We start from the raw sequence: 14,421 nt of genomic DNA on the forward strand, positions 1-14,421 counted from the left end.
AGTGTCTCTGTATCACCAAGCCATAGAAGATGAATAACATAATTTATAAATCAAAGAAAGAACACAAAAGAATAGAAATATTTATGGATAAGTAATGTTTAAGTAAAAACTACTTCTGTGAAGTTTCTACAGCATCAACTGCGATGAGAAACACCAAGTAAATACCACTAATTCAACAAAGACATCATTGAGAGAAGTAACTTCTAACTAAAGTTTTCGTAAATTGTTATGGCTTTTTACAATACACAGCAAGTTGTAAAAATAATAAATAAAACCAAAACCAAAACTAGTTCAATTCACTGACTTCCACATCCCACCACTGAAGCCCAGCTTCAGGGAGGTGAGGCTCAGTCCTCAGAGAGCACCAAAACTGCCTGACTCCCATAATAAAACACACTATACAACAGTGCACATCACAAGCCGACATGAACTCTCCCTTCAGTTTGTGCTGCTCTCCCTCTTCCTCCCTGAGTTTGTGTTACTCTCCCTCCCCCCATCCCCAGTTTGTGTTACTCTCCCTCCCCCCATCCCCAGTTTGTGTTACTCTTGCTTGCTCCCTCCCACAGTTTGTGTTACTCTTGCTTGCTCCCTCCCACAGTTTGTGTTACTCTTGCTTGCTCCCTCCCACAGTTTGTGTTACTCTTGCTTGCTCCCTCCCACAGTTTGTGTTACTCTTGCTTGCTCCCTCCCACAGTTTGTGTTGCTCGGACTCGCTCCCTCCCCTAGATGGTGTTACTCTCGCTCCCTCCCTCCCCCAGTTTGTGTCGCTTACACTTGCTCTCTCACTCCCCCAATTAGTGTTGCGCTCTTTCTCTCCCTCCCTCAGTTTGTGTCGCTTGCACTCGCTCCCTCCCCCAGTTTGTGTTGCTTGCGCTCGTTCTCTCACCCCCTCCCCCAGTTTGTGTTGCGCTCTATATCACTCCCCCAATTTGTGTTGCGCTCTTTCTCTTTCTCCCTCCCTCCCCCAATTTGTGTTGCGCTCTTTCTCTTTCTCCCTTCCTCCCCCAGTTTGTGTTGCGCTCTTTCTCTCTCTCTCTCTCTCTCCCTCCCTCCCCCAGTTTGTGTTGCGCTCTTTCTCTCTCTCTCCCTCCCCCAGTTTGTGTTGCGCTCTTTCTCTCTCTCTCCCTCCCTCCCCCAGTTTGTGTTGTGCTCTTTCTCTCTCTCTCCCTCCCTCCCCCAGTTTGTGTTGCGCTCTTTCTCTCTCTCTCCCTCCCTCCCCCAGTTTGTGTTGCGCTCTTTCTCTCTCCCTCCCTCCCCCAGTTTGTGTTGCGCTCTTTCTCTCTCTCTCTCTCTCTCTCTCTCTTTCCCCCCTCCCCCAGTTTGTGTTGTGCGCCCCCTCCCCCTCTCCCTCCCCCAGTTTGTGTTGTGTGCTCTTTCTCTTCCTCCCTCCCCCCCCCCCCCCCCCCCCAGTTTGTCTCTTAGAGCTCACCGAGTTTTCAGGCGATTTTCGATAGCCCTGATGCCATCGTTCTCACAACTGTTAATGAAGTGACATTTCTGAATAGTGGGGAGATCAGCAGGTCCTAGACAGCATGGTTTGGTTGCAAGTCACATGAGCCACGCTTACAAGGACCGTTTCTCCCAAGTCTCCAGCAACAGCGTTCGGGAGACCAATCGCCCATTCCGGTAGACTGCCGCCCAAAGCGGGAGGGTTGAGAATCCTCAGGTGGAATCCTCATAGTTCAGGTGGATGTAAAAGATCCCATAGCACCTTTTCAAAGAGAAACAGGGAGTTCCTCGGGTGTCCTGGCTGATATTCATCTGTTATTCAACACCACCAAAACAGATTAACTGGTCGTTCATCTAATTTCTGTACACAATTGGGCTGCTCCATTTGCCCACAAAACAACAGTGATTATACTTCAAAAGTAATTCATTGACTCTGAAGCACTTTTTGATGTCCTGAGGACGTGAAAAGAACTGTATAAATGCAAATTCTTTCGTCACACTGCATCAATGTATTGGTGTTGCCCAGAGGTGCTGTGGCGACTTACATAGTCTACATTTATTATATAAACAAATTAACTTGACTTCCTCTGAACGCATTGTCATCATTTAATGCTATTATAAATTTATATGATAGTTAGGATCTTTAAATTTGGTGAAATCTCTTCTTTCCCATAGTAACGTTTATTTTCAGATGGCAAGATTAATAATTTGCCTGTTTTTAATGTAACAACATCCTCAGCCTGAGGTTAATGACTCCTGTTCAAAATGCATATTAAAAAGCTGCATTTCAAACCATGCCTTATGTTAAGATATAAAGGCAGTACTGCACTCCCATGCAAGTAACTAAAAGGGGATTTTACCCTGCAGATGTCACTTAAAATGGTCACAGAGTCAAATATTTGGCTATAAATTTGGCTAAATATAAATCTTTTAAGCTTTCATTGAAACGAGGCTGATAGGATTGAACACTTGTCTATCTGTGAAATGTTGCTAAGAAAGATATCCTGACTAATTCAGGACTTAAGTTGATGTTTCTTTCTGATACAGGATGGTCAACAAGAATTCAGACGATCTCCAAGCACAAAAGGCTCAAGTGTTACCTGGGGGAACAATGTCTTGTATGAACCCAGTCGCACAACAGTATTGCATGTGCAAGGCCCCATCCAGGTATGGGCAATTGCACTGTAATATGTAATATTACCATACTTTCACAAAACTCAAATGTAGTGAATAATGTGGATGATAGTAACAGACTTTAGGAGGACATAGGCAGACTGGTGAAATGGGCAGACACATGGCAGATGAATTTAATGCAGAGAAGTGTGAAGTGATACATTTTGGTAGGAAGAATGAGGTGAGGCAATATAAACTAAATGGTACAATTTTAAAGGGGGTGCAGGAACAGAGACCTGGGGGTGTATGTACACAAATCTTTGAAGGTGACAGGACAAGTGGAGAAGGCTATTAAAAAAGCATATTGGATCCTTGGCTTTATTAATAGAGGGATATAGGAAGAAAAAGATCGGGATGATTATGACTGAATACTTTCGATGAATAGTCAGTGCGAAGCCATTCTCAGCTAGCTGATCATGTATTGGGATACATCTCAAATATATTATGTTAACCTCGCATGGGTATACAGGGTATAATTTCAAAGTTTGCAGATGACACAAAACTCAAATGTAGTTAATAATGTGGATGATAGTAACATACTTTAGGAGGACATAGACAGACTGGTGAAATGGGCAGACACATGGCAGATGAATTTAACGCAGAGAAGTGTGAAGTGATACATTTTGGTAGGAAGAATGAGGAGAGGCAATATAAACTAAATGGTACAATTTTAAAGGGGGTGCAGGAACAGATAGACCTGGGGGTGTATGTACACAAATCTTTGAAGGTGACAGGACAAGTGGAGAAGGCTGTTAAAAAAAGCATATTGGATCCTTGGCTTTATTAATAGAAGCATAGAGTACAAAAGCAAGGAAGTTATGCTAAACCTTTATAAAACACTGGTTAGACTTCATCTGCAGTATTGTGTTCAGTTCTGGGCACCACACTTTAGGAAGGATGTCAAGGCCTGAACAAATTTACTAGAATGATACCTGGGATGAGGACTTTGTTATGTGGAGAGACTGGAGAAGCTGGGATTGTTATCCTTAGAACAGAGAAGGTTAAGGGAAGATTTGATGGAGGTGTTCAAAATCATGAAGGGTTTTGATAGAGTAAATAAGGAGAAACTGTTTCCAGTGGCAGAAGGGTTGGTAACCAGAGGACACCGATTTAAGGTAATTGGCAAAAGAACCAGAGGTGACATGAGGAATCATTTTGTTACGCAGCGAGTTGTAATGATCTGGAACGCGCTGCCTGAAAGGGTGGTGGAAGCAGATTCAATAGTAACTTTCAAAAGGGAATTGGATAAGTACTTGAAGGGAAAAAAAATACAGGACTATGGGGAAAGAGCAGGAGAATTGGACTAATTGGATAGCTCTACCAAAGATCCGGCACAGGCACGATGGGCCGAATGGCCTCCCTCTATGCTGTATCGTACTTTGATGCTACTATGATACTGTGATGGATTACCAGTGAGGGCACATTTGGAATATTATCTGCAATTTTGAGCACCTTACCTTCAAAACAACACTGGTCAGTTTCCCCACAGTGTAATAGATATGTGAAATAGATCCCCAGATAAAAGCAATTAGCACTTTTTTTAATAAAAAAGAGCTGGATAAATATGTGAGTTAGGAATGGGATTGAGGACTGAAATGAAAAGTGCAGGTTCAGATCAAGTTATTTGTGGGACATGTTGGTTCCCGAGTTACTGGGACTATGGAACTGCTGTACTAAGGAAAGTAATTGATTTAGAATGTATAATGTAGATTGGAAGGTTAGGTATATATCCTATGGTTTGCTTGAGTCACCTTTAGGGAGATGGGAAGAAGCTTTGTGTAACATTTTCTCAAGAGATTAAATGGGTGGGTTAATGTCCACGATGGAGCACTTTGTACATGGTCTGTGGATGGAGTGGCCTTTTTTTATTTTTGTTTGTTTGAGTGCACTTGATTTTCTAATTTTATGACTTAATTGTTGATTAGTTTCAATAATTTTATTGTTTAGTGGGTTTAATTAAAAAATATATTACTACGACTACTAAATTCCCATCCGTCATCTCAGCAGCCATGATTCAGTCACATACTTGATAAGTATTCAAGTATTTTGCATGTAAATTACCAACAGCTTTAGTACTTGAAAGTTAATGGTAAAATCAGTGCAGGATTCTTCCTGATTGTTATAACTGTCTATAGAATTAATCTGAAAGATCTAGGACTCCTTTTCAGTGGATATCTGCAATATTCAGGCATCTATCCAGTGTGAGATATGTAACTCCGGATGTGCTTTCTCAAACTGTAACTTGTTAATGCTCCAACTGGTCTGCTGGTATTTCACAGCTATACATGATCAGATGGGATGATCTCATCCTTGCAGAATACCAACTCAACCATCTTCTCATTGCAGCATTAAATGTCTCTTAAATGTGCTCAGGTTCCTTGCATCAGTCACCCTTCCTGTCAACCTGCTCCAGCTGTTGACCATCCTTTGTGTGTCAAGAACATCTCAGCCCATGACATAATGAGTTTTTTGAATGGATCTGTATATGGGCTTAGAAGAACATGCTTACCATTTAACAGCTATATCCTCTGAAACCACAATTAGCAAAAATTATGTGCTGCGTATCAAACCCCAGGCAACCACTGCCGCTAAGCTAACTACACATTTCCTGCATTACCAGCCATGACAACCACAGAATTAATGGCCTGTTTCACTGATTTGAGAAGATACTGCATATGACTGAACTACATTCCACACCACCTGAATCAGTATAAAATATACCTGAGACCTGTCAGATATATTTATCTAATGGGCAAACCATTTTTTTGCTAACTTTCTTCCTTTCATGAAGATGTTATTTAACTCATGCTTGATGTACAGTTATAACGGCCCGATTGGCTTCTGCTTCCTTGCTGAAATAGTGACTTCTCATGTATAAGCCGAGACAGTGATCCTCTGGAGGCATTTGCGACATCACAGCTGAGCCAGATCCTGTCATCTCCCGATTTCCACACGTGCATACTTCCCAGCGGGTAGGGTTGCTAACTCTGGTTGTACGTATTCCTGGAGGGTCGATCATGTGACGCTCGATGGCGTGACATTTTGAAAAACTCACATGCACCACTGGAATTTCCAAACTTTGTTCACTTTGTCTAACATACTCTCAATGGGAATGAGTGGAACCGAAATAGTTTGCATTATTACACCGACGAAGATAGAACAACCCTTTTTCTATACATTAATTCCTTTAACAGTATGCACATGGTTTTCAGTGTTTTTTTAAAAACTTGATATTCCTCGCAAAGTGAAAGATAATCGGAGTGAAATTGTGAAAGGCAGAGGACAGTTAGGTATGTCCCTGCTGGGATGAAATCTCATTTGAAATTTTAAACAGGTTGGACCATTTTAAAAAGAAAATTAACAGAAATACCTTTCATTTCCTGATTGTTTCACATCTGTTTAATGCTTTTTACTGCCACATACCTTAAAGTTACATCCTTGTGGGTTTTGTTTAAGAGCGTATTATGTTGCTGGTTGAACTTCTGAATCTTCCTCCTGATTTAAAAGCAGTAAATTGTGAGTCAGTGCAGCTGCTTGCTCTGGATTTCTGTTGGTGGTGGGGGACAGGGGAGGGGTGGTGGGGGACAGGGGAGGAGATGTGGGGGGGGGGGATGTGAGGTGTGGGGTGGGGGGGGTTATGAGTGAATTGACAAATTGTCAGTCCGCCCCCCCCCCCCACTTCTTTCTGGTGTTGATTGGCTATTAATGACTATATTGGATTGTGTAATGTTTGATTGGCTGTTTGGATTGACAATCCAATGTGGTTGTTTTTTGGAAATAAAACTCGAGATACATTAAACGTTTTTTTTAAATGGACAGTTTAACATTTTGAAATAGCGGGAATTGAGAGTCCGGGTCATGGAGGTATGCAGGTGTGAACTGCGCATACAAAGTACTTTTCTCCTGTGTCGCCAGCAGCAGCGCCTGGGAGATTAAGGGCTCGATTTTACAATGGTGGCGGGTTGGCAGCGGGAGGGGGAGGGGCGGGTGGTGAAGGTGCGCGTGGCAAACCCGCATGAACAAAACTTACCATTTCCAACCCGATCGCATGTTGATTGATGATGATTAACATCCTCTCCGGGTTTTGCGTCCGGCAGCCAGCCTGATTGACGGACTGGCTGCCGTCATGAGCTGCAACGCGAGGTGTGGGGGTGCGTGAAAGAGAGAGAGCGAAACGTCATCAGGCGCTGGAACGGAAGCCTTGGGGGGGGGGGGGGGGGGTCGGGGAGAATGGAAGATCCGGCGCTGGACTGGAAGACAGGGGTGGGGGGGGAAGATAGAGGGGAAGACTGGGGTGGGGGGTAGAGAGAGGGGAAGACTGGGGTGGGGGGTAGAGAGAGGGGAAGACTGGGGTGCGAGGGGAAGAGAGAGGGGAAGACTGGGGTGCGAGGGGAAGAGAGAGGGGAAGACTAGGGTGCGAGGGGAAGAGAGAGGGGAAGACTAGGGTGAGGGGGAAGAGAGAGGGGAAGACTAGGGTGAGGGGGAAGAGAGAGGGGAAGACTAGGGTGAGGGGGAAGAGAGAGGGGAAGACTAGGGTGAGGGGGAAGAGAGAGGGGAAGACTAGGGTGAGGGGGAAGAGAGAGGGGAAGACTAGGGTGAGGGGGAAGAGAGAGGGGAAGACTGGGGTGGGGGGGAAAGAGAGAGGGGAAGACTGGGGTGCGAGGGGAAGAGAGAGGGGAAGACTGGGGTGCGAGGGGAAGAGAGAGGGGAAGACTAGGGTGAGGGGGAAGAGAGAGGGGAAGACTAGGGTGAGGGGGAAGAGAGAGGGGAAGACTGGGGTGGGGGGGAAAGAGAGAGGGGAAGACTGGGGTGCGAGGGGTAGAGAGAGGGGAAGACTGGGGTGCGAGGGGTAGAGAGAGGGGAAGACTGGGGTGGGGGGGAAAGAGAGAGGGGAAGACTGGGGTATGAGGGGTGGGGGGAAGAGAGAGGGGAAGACTGGGGTGCGAGGAGTGGTGGGGGGGGTCAGGGAGAATGGAAGATCCGGCGCTGGACTGAAAGACAGGGGTGGGGGGTAGAGAGAGGGGAAGACTGGGGTGCGAGGGGAAGAGAGAGGGGAAGACTGGGGTGGGGGGAGGTAGAGAGAGGGGAAGACTGGGGTGCGAGGGGTGGGGGGGGGGAAGACCAAGGTGCGAGGGGTGGGGGGATAGAGAGAAGTGAAGACTGGGGTGGGGGGGGGTAGAGAGAGGGGAAGACTGGGGTGCGAGGGGTGGGGTGGGGGGAAGACCAAGGTGCGAGGGGTGGGGGGATAGAGAGAAGGGAAGACTGGGGGTGGGGGGGGGGGGAGAGAGAGGGGAAGACCGGGGTTGGGGGGGGGGGTAAGAAAGAGGGGAAGACCGGGGTGGGGGGGGGGGAAGAGGAGAGAGGGGAAGACCGGGGTGGGGGGGGGAAGAGGAGAGAGGGGAAGACCGGGGTGGGGGGGGGAAGAGGAGAGAGGGGAAGACCGGGGTGGGGGGGGGAAGAGGAGAGAGGGGAAGACCGGGGTGGGGAGGAGAGAGGGGAAGACCGGGGTGGGGGGGGGATGGGGAGGGAGAGAGGGGAAGACCGGGGTGGGGGGGGGCGGGGGTTGGGAGGGAGAGAGGGGAAGACCGGGGTGGGGGGTGGGTTGTGGTGAAAGAGAGAGGGGAAGACCGGGGTGGGGGGTGGGTTGTGGTGAAAGAGAGAGGGGAAGACCGGGGTGGGGGGTGGGTTGTGGTGAAAGAGAGAGGGGAAGACCGGGGTGGGGGGTGGGTTGTGGTGAAAGAGAGAGGGGAAGACCGGGGGGGTAGTAGGGGGTGGGTTGTGGTGAAAGAGAGAGGGGAAGACCGGGGGGGTAGTAGGGGGTGGGTTGTGGTGAAGAGGGGGACATTGGAGCAGGTTGCAAAGGTGGGTTCATTTAGTGATTTCACTTCCATGGTTTTTTAATTTAATTTCTAAGGACCTAAGGCATTTTACCTGCGACAGATTAAGTACCTCAATGAGGTACATTTGGCTCTTTAACTGTCATCCCGCCGGCTTTAATTACCTGTGGGACTTCTGTTTTCGGGTTGCCCGTGCGCACACTGGGAAACTCTGAAGTCGACCGGTTGGAGCCGGCTTCCAAACCCGAATGAGATTTCCACGATTTTTGGAGCTCCCCTCCCCCAACGCACCCGCAATTGCCCTCTAAAATCACCCCCTCAGTATCAATTCCGTGGGACCCCCGTGCAATCAGGGAAGATTGGCAACCTTAATACTGGGAGTAGGAAGCCTGGTTGATTTTCCACTCTAGGCACCTCTACTGCAGACTGGCTGAAATAAGCTAATTCAACACAGACCAGGATTCAAAACAGGGCCGCCTTGTTCATTTGGTTAAGCTGCACGTGGGCTTTACTAACCAAGCCATCAAATGAGCTCTCAATGGACAAACCCAACATCATCATTGTTACTTTGTTGCTCATGCATTCTGACCAACTTCAGGTCTGTCAGATCTTCTGCTTTCTTGTCTTAACCCTGTACTTTACTGTCTCTTCAATCTTTCTTGCTCTCAGTCCACTTTGCCATCTTCCTGGAAATTTATTGTGTGTACCTGATCTCTTAGGCAGGTGATCCCTCTTTCCCCTCCAACTATTGCTCTGTTGCCTTTTAAGTTCATTATCCATTGGTTTGAAAGTTCTAGTCTGATCTGTAATCGGCAGTATGGTTTTCAGCACCGTTACTTCACTGCTGATCTTGTTTCCTCTCTTGGATACCTATGGAACTCTGTTTTTGAACACTATCATGAACTTTTCCTCTACTAAGCTCCAAATCCTATATTTTTTTTCTGCACCTTGCATTCCTACAGTCTTGAAATCAAAATTCACTTTGTAATCAACTATTCTAGCATTTTCTTTTCCAGGTCTTAAAACCTGTAGGATTCCTTTACTTCCCTCAATCTTTCCTTCCTCATACAATCTTCAGGCTTTTAAACTCCAAGCTTTGCACTACCTAATCACTACTATCTTGGCTTCTCTTTTACTTTCTTCATTCTTGATAATATCCTACACTACAACTTTGGTTTCTCAATGAAAAAAACATTTTGGTCAGTTCTGCCCTTTTGGGTCTGCCAAATTATGTGCTACGTTCTCTACCCACTTGGTAGGTCCTGTATCTTATGACAGCAAGTTATCACATCGAAAAATTATAGAAAACAAGGCACAGAAGGAGGCCAATCAGCCCATTGCACCTGTGCCATTGCTAGCTCGTCAGCTGGAGTTAGCTACATTAGCTACAAGGTGTGGTTTGTACTGGTTTAAGCAAGTCAGTGCTCAAGCCTCTGTTGCCGCTCTCAGCAGGATTTGAGCCAGTTCCACTCTTCCAAGTGCATTACATCTCTTGCTCCCACTCTAACAACCATTCATCACTTTAGCTGTATTTTTGTTAAAACCAACTTTAAATTCAATCTCTTGAGGGGAAAATAACCACTTCTGTGTGAAAAGACTAAAGATCACCAAGCTTACTAGTGGATGTCTCGTAATTTGCAGTTAGGTTGGCTGTTGTGAATCAGAAGTTGTCTAGCCGGTTGTTCTGTTCCAACAAGAAGTGGAATTCTGTGCATACTTGTGCTTTTAAAACAAACATTCACCTGCTTTTTTTTAAAAACTAAAAGGCAGGTGTCTGTTTCTGTTTTAAAACACTATGAATGCACCTGGGTGGTGCAGTGAGTTACCTGCTTTGATCTCTGGGATCTTGGTTGAACTCTAGCTGAGATTGTTGGGATGAAAGTCTCCTCTGTCTGGGTGTAAGGGTGGTGCTACCTGAAGTGGGACAGTCTCCATCCAGTTCCTAATGGGCATGGACCCACAGCACAAAACTGTTCTTCTTCAGTTGGCAATACGCACAGAGACATCACATGATATTATGAGAAATGGAAATGGATTGATGGAGTGCTGTTATGAGGTTGCAGCTGAAGGTTTTTGCTAGGACAGAGTGAAGAAAAAAACATGGCAAAGTATTGAGTGCATTTCTGGAAATAAGGGAAAAAGTTCTGTTAAAAATGAGTTTTGTGTTGGACCCTTAAACCAAGTCGCTGCTTGGAATTAAGCTTCTCAGCCACAAGTTAGCGAGTATCCTTGGTTAAATCACTGAGAGCCAAACTGTAACCCAAATCTAAGAAGCTGCTAATGAACAGCTAATTAACTGACATGGAAAAGAATTGCATTTTTAAATAAGAATTTAAATAACTAACTTGTATCATTGGATAGAGGCAACTTACTGGAAAAACTCAGTATAAGACATAGAGTGGTCTCCATCTTTCCTCAGAGCGGCAATGATCCACTGCAAAGCATCCAGTGTTTTATTTGTATATTTTTTAATCTACTGGAAAAGTATGAATCATGGATTGAGTGAAATATTCTGATATTGTTAAATTTAATATGTTCAAATTGAATAATCTAGGATGTTATTTCTACCATTTTGTAATCAATATCAATAATCAGGCCGAGGCCCAGAGCCTCAGTTATAAGTTGAATTAGCATGATTTGAACTAAAGATGACCTAATACTATTTAAAAATCATTACATTCACACCAATATCTGTTCATATGAGTGCCCTTTGAAATGTTGCTAACCAGATTGTTTGGCAAATGAAACTTCAGTTGTAATACCATTAATAAATTATTAAAGTCTTTTAACACCACCTGGTATGTTTTCAGAAATGTGATTACTGGTATAACTGGGAATGGCATAATTTGTAATTTTTGTTTTACAGAATCTATTGAAAATGTTTCTCTGATCTTTGACTTTTTGCCATGTTCTATAGATGTTCCTTGATCCATTGAGTCCTATTAGTGGAGATTCAGAGTTCCCTATGCCACAAATTGACTAATTTGCACCACACTTTACATATGCCGACTGCAAGGTTTGAGTGTTGAAACACTGGAGAATCCCTCTGCCTACATCCCTGTTGTAAACAATTTCACAACACCAAGTTATAGTCCAACAAATTTATTTTAAATTCCACAAGCTTTCGGAGGCTTCCTCCTTCCTCAGGCAAACGGTGTGAAAATGAAATTTTCGAATCCTTCGCATTTGAAAATCACAGAACAATGCCTGGTGATTACTGCCCGTTGCCAAGGCAATCACAGTAAGCAGACAGAGAGGTGTCAACTAAAAGGCCACCGAATATACAAACCCCCAAAAAAAGAGAGAGAGAGAGAGAGAGAGAAGGAAGACAGTCAATGACCCGTTATATTAAAAACAGATAACATTTGTTCGCTGGTGGGGTTACGTGCAGTGTGACATGAACCCAAGATCCCGGTTGAGGCCGTCCTCATGGGTGCGGCCTTCGAGACACACGACAACGCAAAATCGTCGAGCAGAAATTGATAGCCAAGTTCCGCACCCATGAGGACGGCCTCAACCGGGATCTTGGGTTCATGTCACGCTACACGTAACCCCACCAGCGAACAAATGTTATCTGTTTTTAATATAACGGGTCATTGACTGTCTTCCTTCTCTCTCTCTCTCTCTCTCTCTCTCTTTTTTTGGGGGTTTGTATATTCGGTGGCCTTTTAGTTGACACCTCTCTGTCTGCTTACTGTGATTGCCTTGGCAACGGGCAGTAATCACCAGGCATTGTTCTGTGATTTTCAAATGCGAAGGATTCGAAAATTTCATTTCCACACCGTTCACCTGAGGAAGGAGGAAGCCTCCGAAAGCTTGTGGAATTTAAAATAAATTTGTTGGACTATAACTTGGTGTTGTGAAATTGTTTACAATTGTCAACCCCAGTCCATCACCGGCATCTCCACATCATACATCCCTGTTGTATGGGGTAACTTCGGACTCGGGTGCAAACTCTCACTGACTGCTTCGAGAGTTCATTTTTACAGTTGACTGCAAGAGGTGACCAGTCCGTTGTCCCTGTTCTTTCAACCACTAGCCACTCTTATCCCCCCCGCTCCTTAATTTTTCCAATAATCAATAATCCTTCCATGTGATGTGGACAATTACTATAAACATCGTTCCCACCTGCATCAAGCACTGTTCCTGACTGAGGCCGGTGACCTGTTTGTAGGGTTCTACCATAGTTCATCTTGAATCAGCCATTTAGAGATGCATGAGAACGGCTCAAGTTTTATTGTCTTCCATCCCTCCCCCTCCCCCAATTCCTGCTCCAATGACATGTCCAACATTGAATTGGCCAAATTGGGAACCACAAGTGTAAACTATTAGCCTGAAAGTCCATGAGCAGCACATGTTGCTGGGGCCGCCAACGATCCTGTGTACTTGATGAATCCTTTTAAATCTTGGCAATAGGTTATTTTAATGGTGCGATGGGTTTGTTTGTAAAAGTAACCTTTCTGCAGCCAATAAATCAAAAATGCTACACAATTTTAAAAATGTGACAGCATACTCATTAACCATAAAATTCAACGGAATAGGGTGTGGCCACTATGGACTAGAAAATGTTGCTGAATAGCTTATGTCTAAGGTGGTTCTTTTTGTGCAGGTGCAGGATGGTCAGCAACAATATCAACGGGGAAATGATGTCACCTATGAACAGAGCAGTATGAGGCAAATGGGGCTGCCAAGCCCCACAGAGGTATGAGTAATCACTTTCACAAGCATGTCCAGACAGAACCTGTTATTATCTTGACATTTTTATTTTGCCATACTAATTTACAAATGATAGAGTGGCAGATTTAATCCCAGTTCACTTAATGATAGTTGTGTGTGACAAAATAAAGTTCAATTTAATTTATAAATATTCTCCTTTGTTTGAGTTTTTGTAGAACCTACCGAGAAAGTAATTCCTCTGAATATATGAAATGATCTTTTTGAAGATTTGTTTCATTTTCAAAACCATTTGTGTTTATTGCAGTACAATCTTGATAACAACAGTTGCATATCTTCAATTCTGCTTAAGGGCGTGGCTATACTACACTACTATTCTGAGACAAGTAACCTCAGAATGTGAACCACAGCTGCCAAGAGCGGAGTTATATGCATGTGTGAAGCTTTGCTTCCCTGTGATTGTCACAGGAGAGAATGGGTGGCAGCATTGCTTTGTCATGACATGAAAAAGACTAAAGTTCCCAGGAGCTGCCAACAGCTTCCCAATGGTGTGAAGTCATATACCACCGAGTACAAAATCCAAACAGTAATACATCTGCTCCTGGAAAGGGCCCACACTGATTGGCTTTAATGCTTTTGGGAGTCAGTTCAGGACTTGAATCCAGAATTATATTACCAGTTCCATATCAATGCACACCCAAAATTACTTTCCATTGACATGAAAGTATTAGCACTTGTGATTCTCATATAACTCCAGCTGCCTGTTCAATTGTTCGGAGATCATAACTTCAGTTTGCAGTCATTTAAAGGTGGATTCTATGGCACTCTTTCTAGTTTCCTATTTCCCCCCCTTTACTTTTTAAAAAAAAACTCTGTCTCTCCAATTTACTAAATCTTCAGACTCCTTTACCCCTCTTCTTAACATATCTACGTCCAAGATTCCTCTTGGATGTTCTTCTCTTCATACTGTCTGATCCCTTAAAGCTCAATTTTGTGAATGACCATCTTGTCCTAAAGCAAGATTGTATGCTGCCAGACAAGCTTTCCTGAGGTGACCTGCACTATAGTTTAAACAATATTTTCAACAAAAGTACAGGAAATGTGAGAATGTTGAACATAATTATTTTTAACAGGGATACTAATGGTAAGACCCTCTCTTTACATCTCTTGTTAAGGGCAATGTATGGTTTTCCCAATTTATTTTATAGTTGGTTGCCTGGTTTAATATAAATGGGCTGAAATAAAGGTGTATGATGATTAGTTTCAGTAGAGGTTGATAGACCGATCT

At 44.4% G+C, this 14,421-nt stretch overlaps 1 protein-coding gene across 3 annotated transcripts in view; it reads left to right on the forward strand.

Moving 5' to 3' along the window:
* Positions 1-14,421, forward strand: part of pof1b (POF1B actin binding protein) — a 95,221-nt gene that overhangs the window by 16,648 nt on the left and 64,152 nt on the right. For 2 of the 3 annotated variants that reach the window (XM_067996901.1, XM_067996900.1), the window contains exons 2-3: positions 2,497-2,616; positions 13,069-13,161. In XM_067996901.1, coding sequence (XP_067853002.1) covers positions 2,497-2,616; positions 13,069-13,161 — 213 coding nt within the window. The remainder of the gene's footprint in view (positions 1-2,496; positions 2,617-13,068; positions 13,162-14,421) is intronic. The other variant, XM_067996902.1, reaches the window with a different exon arrangement.

Source organism: Heptranchias perlo, chromosome 15, assembly GCF_035084215.1.
Source record: "Heptranchias perlo isolate sHepPer1 chromosome 15, sHepPer1.hap1, whole genome shotgun sequence".
NCBI lineage: Eukaryota > Metazoa > Chordata > Chondrichthyes > Hexanchiformes > Hexanchidae > Heptranchias > Heptranchias perlo.